The sequence below is a fragment of the Bubalus bubalis genome, chromosome 11 (genome assembly GCF_019923935.1).
Source record: "Bubalus bubalis isolate 160015118507 breed Murrah chromosome 11, NDDB_SH_1, whole genome shotgun sequence".
In the NCBI taxonomy this organism is placed as follows: Eukaryota; Metazoa; Chordata; class Mammalia; order Artiodactyla; family Bovidae; genus Bubalus; species Bubalus bubalis.
In genome coordinates, this window is record NC_059167.1 from 16,517,108 (window position 1) to 16,526,982 (window position 9,875).

The 9,875-nt window shown below is 48.6% G+C and overlaps 1 protein-coding gene across 5 annotated transcripts in view; it reads right to left on the bottom strand.

Moving 5' to 3' along the window:
* Window positions 1–9,875, bottom strand: part of LOC102396444 (feline leukemia virus subgroup C receptor-related protein 2) — a 58,411-nt gene extending 48,536 nt beyond the window's left edge. The window contains exon 1 of one of the 5 annotated variants that reach the window (XM_044924726.2): window positions 8,729–9,875. In XM_044924726.2, the coding sequence (XP_044780661.2) occupies window positions 8,729–9,433 (705 nt within the window). In that variant the 5' untranslated portion in view covers window positions 9,434–9,875. The remainder of the gene's footprint in view (window positions 1–8,728) is intronic. The other 4 variants (XM_044924727.2, XM_044924724.2, XM_044924725.2 and 1 more) reach the window with 4 other exon arrangements.

The following is a 9,875-nucleotide window of genomic DNA, read 5'->3' on the forward strand; positions in this document are numbered from 1 at the left end:
TTGTTGAAAATCATTTGACTGCGTAAAGTGGTCATGTATGGATGTGAGAGTTGGACTGTGAAGAAGGCTGAGCACCAAAGAATTGATGCTTTTGAACTGTGGTGTTGGAGAAGACTCTTGAGAGTCCCTTGGACTGCAAGGAGATCCAACCAGTTCATTCTGAAGGAGATCAGTCCTGGGTGTTCATTGGAAGGACTGATGCTCTGGCCACCTCATAAGAAGAGTTGACTCATTGGAAAAAACTCTGATTCTGGGAGGGATTGGAGGCAGGAGGAGAAGGGGATGACAGAGGATGAGACGGCTGGATGACATCACCAACTCGATGGACATGAGTTTGAGTAGACTCCAGGAGCTGGTGATGGACAGGGAGGCCTGGCGTGCTGTGATTCAGGGGGTCTCAGAGTTGGACATGACTGAGCGACTGAACTGAACTGATGTGAGGGTTTATTTCTGGACTGTGTATTCCTTTGGTCTGTAAGTCTGTCTTTACACTGATACTACACTGTCATGATTACTATAGCTTTGTTATTAGTTTTGTTAGTTTTATTAGACACATTTAAGTGTCAGATCTCCAACTTTGTGATTCTTTTCCAAGATTGCTTTGACTACTCAATGTCCCTTAAACTTCCACATATGAATTTTAGGATGCATTTTTTTTCTTCATATGTAAAAAAAATCAGGATTTTGATAGTGATTGTGCTGAATTTATAGATTTATACTACCGCTTTGTGTAGTATTGACATCTTAACAATGTTAAGGTCTTCCAATCCATGAACACAGGATGTTTTTACAATTATTTATGACTTCTTTAATTTTTTTCAGCAACATTTTACAGTTTCAGTGCACAAGTCTTTCATTTTGCTGGTTAAATGACTCAAGTGTTTTCTTCAATGATACTGTAATTGGAATTGTTTTCTTACTTTCCTTTGGGGATTGTTCATTGTTATTATAGAAACAATCGATGTAAAATGTTGCAAGTTTGGTCTGCTTTGTGCTCTCAGTTTTGCAGGGAGGCACAGGAGAAGGGAGAGGGGAGGGGCAAACTTGAGCAAAACGGCCATGAAACTTTCTACCATTTTGAATGTGACTTTTTCTTCAGTTGGGTGTTTCCTTCCTTGGTTGTTGTAGATCTTTGATGTACAGAAATGCCATAGGGAAGGTTATTTTAGCCAGTTTCTCATTTATTTAATGTTTCCATGGGAGAAGAAGCGTGTGGAGCTTCCTGGTTCACCATCTACTGATGTCACTCTCCAAGGCTATAGGCTTAATCTCTAAGCAATGTATCTTCAAGGACAGAACTAAGAAGCCAGAGCAGGGGAAAAGCAAGGTCAAAGCAGGGGAAACACTGGGAGGGAACAAGAGACAGGCTGGCTAGGAAAGGCAAGGAAGGAGGGGCCCTGGATGCTAAACTGAAGACGTAGACTTGATTCCACGGAATCATCAGACCCTCAAGACTGCCTGCCAACACAACACGGCCAAGTCGGGAGTCAGGCCAGGCTACCAGAGCCTCCTCCCGAGCAGTGCACTGAGCTGAAGGTCAAAGAAGGAGGATTAGGAGCTTCTGCTATGGTTCCACCTCACAGGCCTGCAGGGCCTCTCCACCCCCCCAAACCCCCCCCCAAACCCCCAGGGCTTTGTTTATTTTCAGAACCTCAAGTGAATCAGAATTATAAGCGCTGCCCCAAGCCCACCCTCCCGTCTCACTCTGGAGAATGAGCTCCCAGCTCCTCCCCCTGGGAGCTGGACCCTTCCTACAGCAGCACAGACACGCCAGCCCTGACAGGAACCCGGCTCCAGGCAGGAGGGCGCCTTCCCAGGGCACGGAGCTCCTCTCTCCTGGTGATTTCACGTCTGATCACAAACCTCGCCTGGGAAGCCAGGTGGAAACACAGGCGCCTGGCCTCTTCCCTGGAGGATCTGATTGGGAAGTCCAGGTGAGGGCCCAGGCATCTGTCGTCCGTCCTGGACCCACAGGTGAGGTAAATGGGCACCATTTGAGGGAGCACTGGTCTAGTTTCCTTCCCGGAGTGGCCAGCCTCTGAGCTCACCCACCTGCCTGTATCTTTGGTGACGGCTTTGCATGAAGGAGAAACCAGAACTGGCATTCAGTTCCTCTTTACCTTCCCTAGAAGTCTCACCCTAGAAGTCTTATATGACCCACAATCTCAAAACATGGACAGTAACAACAGCATAATTTTTGAGTTTTATCAGAATTAACAAAAAACAAAAACAGATTTCATAAGCCAGACTCCAAAGACAAAATATTGCATGATTTTGGTTCTATGCAGTACCTTGAATAGGCAAATTAATGGAGACAGAAAGTAGAATAGAGTAGTGATAGAATAGAGATTATAGAGGAGTTCCTGTTTAATGAGTACAGAGTTGTTGGGAATGATAAAAATAAATATTCAGGTATAGATACTGGTAATTCTTAAACAACATTGTGAAACTACTCAATGCCATTGAACTGTATACTTATGAATGGTTAAAATTATGAATAAGTTATAATTTTAGCACAATTAAAAATTTTTAAGTAAAAATCTGGTTTCTGGCTTCTTTAAAGGCAACAACAAATGAGATGGTCTGATAACATGAGACGGTCGTGCTGTGTATAAGAATGGTTGGCGGAGGCTGAAGCAGCTGCCAGTTCAGCTGGGACGCGTGCTCTCACGATGCTGTGACCCCCCTCCTGTGTCACTTTTCCTTGCACGACCTGGCTGCCCCCATGAGCATTAGAGGGTTGGTCCTGGCCCCACCCCTTCTCATGCCAGTCTCCACCAGCCTTGCCCTGGCTCTCCCAGTCCCTACCTGGTCCTCTCTCCCAACCAGAAGGGGAGGTCAGCAAGTAGCCAGCCACGAGGGCAGGTGCTTCACGTGCCTTGACAGTGACCACAAACACAAGCACACAGGCACTGGCCTTCACCTCTCCTCAGACATCACTCAGACCTTGTGAGTTTCTCTGACATGGCAACAGCCAGATTGATAAGCCTGAACTTTGACCCACCCATGTGCTTGGGAGTCTGGAACAAGACGAGGCTGGCCAGCCACCTCTCCTGACCTTGACTCCTGAGTCAGCCTCAGGAACACCCAGTCTCCCTGGGCAACAGACGACCAGCCAGTCCAGTGAACACCACCTCCTCAAGATGTGACTCACTTTCCTAGAGCCCGCATTTATCCACGAGAGCCTGATTTCCAAATGCTTGAAATATGATGAGATTCAGGACCCAATGCCCCCGAATATGGGACCTTGGCATAGTGAATATTTTAAGCTGAAGGAGTTTGAGAACTGCAAAGCAGGAAGGTCACTCTGACCTCCTCCCCCTTCCTTCCCCTTCTTCCCCAAAACGAGCCTTAAAACCCTCCTGTGGGAGGTACCCTCCTGGCACCCAGAGGAAGGGAGCATCCTTGTCTCTGAAGATAAAAGGACACTGCAGAAAAGAATCCTGACATATAGGCCTTGACAGTGCTCCCGATCTACAATGATCTCAGACCTATCCTCTGCGTGTCCACTCTTATCAAACCCGGCACAGAAGTGCACAAGTCTGGACTTCCCTGGTGACTCAGTGGTAAAGAATTAGCCTGCCAGTGCAGGAGACACGAGTTCAATCCCTGATGCCGGAAGATCCCACATATGGCAGAGCAACTAAGCCCGTGTGCCACAACTGCTGAGCCTGTGCTCTAGAGCCTGGGAGCCACAACTGCTGAAGCCCACACACCCTAGAGCGCGTGCTCTGCAATAAGAGAAACCTCCGCAATGAGAAGCCCACACACAACTAGAGTAGCCCCTGCTTGCTGCAACTAGAGAAAAGTCCATGCAACAACGAAGACCCAGCACAACCAAAAATAAATAAAATCTTTTTTTTTGAAGTGCATAGGTCCAACTATTGCTTCATTTCCTCACAAACACTTCCGTGTCACCTAATATTTATAGTAAATAATTATGCATAATTTGCTTTTATTAATCTGACTTTGTCCATTTAATTTTTAGCTGGGGACTCTAAGGCAGTCAAGGAAAACTTCTTCCTCCACTACAATTAGCATCATCATTCCAGACATAATGGAAAATGTTGCTAGTCTGTAGGCCTAAAATACATGCCAACTTCTAAAGACTCACCATGGAAAAAGAATGTAAAACAGCCTCTCGGTAATTTTATTACATTGATTACATGTCAAAATACTATGTTGGATATACCGAGTTAAATAAAATATAGTTCTAAACCTAATTTCACTGTTCTGTTTACTTTTGTAAACAAATCTACATTTTACCTGTTTTTCATGTGGCTCCTAGAAAATTTGGTCATGTATGTGGCTTGTGTTTGTGGCTTTCATTATATTTCTATTGGACAGGGCTATTCTCCAAAGGCCACAGCCAAGGCTGCTGTAGAACTCTAAGGTAACTGTATTTTCTTCACGTTGAAAAGCAAACTGGTTCTCTCTAGTCTTTTTCTGGGTGGCGCTATGCTGGGAGCTGCCCTGGGGCCCTGGAGGAAATCCCTTCTGGTCTCAGCGCTGGAGGCTCCTCATTGGGGCTGGGGCTGCCTTGAAGATCTAACCCTGCTCCCACATCTCCCTCACTCCCATGCTACCAAGGGGTCACCAGATCTCACACAAGGCTTTCCTCCCTGCCTGGCTCAATAACAATGTGTCCACATCACTCAAAACCCCACACAGATGGTTCTCCCTGGAAACAATGGAACCAGTGTTGCGAACACTGCGGAACTGCTACCACCTGTGCGAGGGTCACAGCAAGTGCCTCAGCTGCGGTCCACGACTCCCTGTCCACTCTCACCCCAGCTCAGATCCACTGGTTTCTTCACCCCGGAGCCTGGAGCCCCACCTTCCTGAGGCTCAGGGAGGCAGGAACAGCCCCTCCGCAGGCAGCAGGTGAAGTGTGCCTGCTAGTCACGCCCAGCTCTTTGTGACCCCACAGGCTGCAGCCCGCTGGGCCCCTCTGTCCATGCAATCTCCCAAGCAAGAATACTGGAGTGGGTTGCCATTTCCTCTTCCAGGGGATCTTCCCAACCCAGGGACTGAACCCACATCTCCTGTGTCTCCTGCATTGGCAGGCGGCTTCTTTTACACTGAGCCACCTGGGAAATCCATCAGGTGAGGAGGCAATGCTAATGCCTGGAAAGTCAGAACAGAAGGCAGGGGCTGGCTCACAAATTCTAGACAAACTGCTAGACACTGCGTCACCACCAACAAACCTCGAGACACAGGACCAAAACTTGAAACTCGGAATCGTGCCGTTTTTATTTTTAAATATATGCTTTGTCCCCATGAAGACCCAATAATGGCCCACTGACAGGGCCTGTGGAAGTGGAACTGGCTTCAAACCTCCTTTTTATCACTCAGGGCCTGTAGGACCCTGGAAAAGGTTGCTCCATTTATCTGCATCTGAAGTTTCTCACCTGTAACAACAAAGACAATCCCACCCACCTCAGAGGCAAAAAAAAAAAAAAAAATAAAGCATATGGATAAAAAAGTGCCTTGTATTATCATAGGTGTTTGATAGAAATTAGCTTCTTTCTCCTTCAATCTTCCCTTAGCAATGACAAGAAAACAGTAAAAACCTCGCAAAGAACTGAAAACAAATCCTCTATACCCTCATCTTGTTGCTTCTTGTGTGTTTGTTTTTTTTTAAATCTGGATGTTGGTGCCTGGTACAATTTAAAAGCCTGGGAGGAGAACTCTGAAGGCAAGGGATCCTCTGTGTAGCCCCAGCACAGCACCTGGCCAAGGCGTCTGTTTCTATTCTAATACACCAGCCATGCTGGTAGTGGTTTAGTCGCTAAGTCGTTTCCAACTCTTGCAACCCCAGGGACTGTAGCCCGCCAGGCTCCTCTGTCCATGGGATTTCCTAGGCAAGAATACTGGAGTGGGTTGCCATTTCCTCCTCCAGGGGATCTTTCCCACCCAGGGATCAAGTGCAGGTCTCGTGCATTGCAGGCAGATTCTTTACCAACTGAGCCACTGCAGGTTCTGGGTAAATGCCTATTGAGTCAAGGAATGAATGAGGTCAGAATTACCAGGGAACAGGAGTTTGGCTGATCAGTGTGAAGTCTGCGGCCACGAAGAGTAACTCTCTGAAAAGACGCTTATAGTCTGTTTAGACAGCTTCATGGAATCTATTTTTTTTTCCCCTAAAAAAAGAGCTCAAGGTGTTCTATTAATATTTCTCCACTATTCCAACATGCTTTACTTAGGAAAAAAGGTTAAAACACATGCCAAGAGCCAGTCACCTCTACGTGAGGAAGCATAAGCAGTTCAGCTTTTCATAATTTTTTAACTTAGCCTGGTGGGTTAAGCCTAAAAGAACACACTAAATTGATGGCTCCATGACAAGAATATATGCTGTTAGGGTGTCTTTCAATGTGAAATTCTTAGCGTTTTCTGACCTTGGTGGGGAGTAGGGGTAGGAAATGGCTAACTATTCATACTAAATTTTAAAGATATATTTGGCTTTAAGTTAGGGCTTCCCTGGTGGCTCAGATGGTAAAGAATCTGCCTGCAATGCTTGAGACCTGGGTTTGATCCCTGGGTCTGGATGATCCCCTGGAGAAGGGAATGGCAACCCACTCCAGTATTCTTGCCTAGAGAATCCCATGGACAGAGGAGCCTGGTGGGATACAGTCCATGGGGTTGCAAAGAGTCAGACACGACTGAGTGACTAACACTTAAACTTCTCCCTCACAGGTGTGTGTGGAGAAGTCTGAAAAGCAATTAGCTTTTGCTCCATGGTTAACAAAAAAAGTGTTGGGTTCTCTGATCTCATCAGGCCACCTGAGGGTGCATCTCTCTCCTGCCCTCCCCAAACAATGGGTTTGGGACTGCAGTGACCTTATCTGAATCCTGTTGGGGCTGCAAATAGACAGCTTTAACCCTCTGGAGACATGAAAGATCCTGCCCCCCGACTCCTCAGCTTCACCCTCGGATAAAGAAAACATCCAGTAACGTCAACCCCACCAACAATGCTGCAATGGAGATATTCAAATCTGTGGTCACAGCACCTTCGAGTATGCTATGCTATGCCTGACCCTGTGTGACCCCACAGACGGCAGCCCACCAGGCTCCACCGTCCCTGGGATTCTCCAGGCAAGAACACTGGAGTGGGTTGCCATTTCCTTCTCCAATGCATGAAAGTGAAAAGTCAAAGTGAAGTCGCTCAGACGTGTCCGACTCTTAGTGACCCCATGAACTGCAGCCTACCAGGCTCCCCCGTCCATGGGATTTTCCAGGCAAGAGTACTGGAGTGGGGTGCCACTGCCTTCTCCGACCTTCGAGTACAGGGTGTTGTAAATGTCACCCTCAGTACCTATTTTTTAATTACCCTGAACAAAAATATCCAACTGGTTTCTTCCCCAGCCCTTAATTCCATTCAATCTTCTGAATGGTCAAACCCACAGGTTAAAGAAAACTGGGTAGAGGCTTTTCTGTTGTCTGCTCGTGCTGAGAAGGCCTGTTGCTTTCACTGACTGCTTACACTATTACCCAAGTGGCAGGACTTACTGGCCTGAAAAAATTTAGCTCAAGTTACCTTTCCGGTGGTAAAGATGAACAGAATGACAATTTACCTTTAGAGAAGTTTGGAAATTTCTGACCCAAATAAGAACTTTCTAAATGAAAGCTTAAACGTTCTAAATCAGCAGTTCCCAACCTTTTGGCACCAAGGACAGGTTTCATGAAAGACAATTTTTGCACAGGCTGGGAGGGGTGGATGGTTTGGGGATGATTCAAGCTCATCACATTTACTGCGCACTTTATTTCTCATCTAATGCCACCACTGATCTGACAGGAGGTACCTGTCCATGGCCCAAAAGTCGGGACCCCTGTTCTAAATGTAATAAACAGGGAAGAGAAAACAAGCCTTCAAGAACTAAGGGTTCCTGGTCATTTGTTAGATATGTCACCAAAACTGCATGTGCTTTGGAAGAAGTGAGACCCACCCCCCCAGGCAGTGGTCCAGATAAAGAAGGACCCCGTAAATAGCTGCCTCAGCCTTTCAGACACAGGGATCAGACTCACAACAAGCCCACCTTTCTGGGTCATATCCAGACAGAGATGCAAAGAATTTAATATTCTCCTTCCCCTAAGGAGGAAAGACAAAGGATTAAGATGTGAACTTTTCAGGCCTTCCCATGGCTTCTAGGCCTTGGAAATTCAGAGCAAGAATTTGATTCCATCCTCCTGGACTTGACTCTAACTCTCAGGGTAGGCATTTGACACCAAGCACTGCTCCCACTGTCCTGGCTCCAGCTGTATATAAAGAAGGTGAGCGCAGCGCCAACGTTGCTCTTGCCTTTCCACGTGGTGTAGGAGATGCTGCACTCTGGGAAAGCTGGTTGGACAGGCAAAAAACACGGGCCAACCTCTGATGACACAGAATAGTCTGACGGCCAGGAGCTATTCCCTGAGAAAGAGCTATCCTGTTCAAGCTGGTGAAGTAAGTTCAGGAATGAGATCATAAAGACAACATGTGTTCCAGAAGCACGCTTTCTGCTGGAGGAAGAGAAACTGCAGTGACAGCAAAGGCCCTTCCTTTCGTTTCCCCACTTCTCTTACATACTCGCTCGGTCACAATCATCCACTCACTCAGTCACACCCAGCCACAGTCAGCCAGAGTCACAAACACTGCTGAAGTCGGAAAGCTAGTCTTCACACAGTGAAGCAGTTTGGTACAACCAACACCCTCAGTCCCACAGTGAACGCCACCCACTCCTCTACCCACCTGATTGCCAAAGACAGCTATGGAGCAGGCGGTGGACACCTCATTAGCCCCGAACCAGACGGAAGCAATACGGGAGGGCATACCCAGGATGAAGACCTGGGCCACAGAGCAGACGACCTGGCCCAGCACCGTGACTGGGAAGAGATGTGGCTTCAGGCTGCCCAGCTTCACCCAGGCCCCCAGGCAGTTGAGAGCGGAGCCAGTGAGGGCGATGGTCCGCAGGCCAAATTTCTCCAAGAGCCAGGCCACCGGCAGGAGCAGAGGGATGTAGGTCAGCATGTAGCACATGGACAGCCAGTCGATGGCAAAGGCACTAACCCCGTAGAAGTTCATGAAGATGTTATTGATGGAGCCGTACTGGATCCACTGGAAGGCGTTGCACATGGAGTAGCAGCTGAACACCAGGACCACCGCCCACCGGCGCTTGCTCACCTTGATCACGCTAAGATCTTCAGGGCCCGAGCTACTGGGTTGGATCAAGCCACTAGGTTGAGCCAAGGTACTTGGGTGGGCCGAACTACTAGGGTATACAGAGACACTGGGGTGGATCGAGACGCTGGGGTGGGCCGAGACGCTGGGGTGCATCGAGACGCTGGGGTGGGCCGAGACGCTGGGGTGGACTGAGAAATTGGGGTGCTCCTGGAGCGCCGAAGTTTGCGAAGGGGTGCCATCGTGGTCCTGTTGGTTAGGGTCTTCATTCACCATGACCGCAGCCTCTCCTGGCGCCCTAAGCAGGTGCTGACAACTCGAGTCGACTTAAAGGACAGTGGTGTCGCCTGGTCAGCTACAGCTGACGTGGCACTTGCCCAGCCTGCTCCAGAGGAATAAACTGAGTCCCCAGCCTGCGTAAAAGCCAGCGAGTGGGACTCTTCCGCTCAGCCCCAAGCTTCGGCTCTCACTTTTCCTTGGCGTCCTCCGTCCCTGACAGTTGTCCCCCAGACCGGCTGCAGACCGGCCTGAGCCAGGTCCTGGCCGCTGGTGCCTTGAGTGCCTCGGAGGCGTCCTGCCACCTTCAGCCCCTAGGTCCTGGTCACAGTTTTCTCCCGGCGGCGCAGCCACTCGGCTGGGACTCGGATTGCTCCTCGGCGGCTTGCAGCCTCGCCCCCTCCGCACACGTGACCGCCCCGCCCCCGCCGTGCGCGGCTTC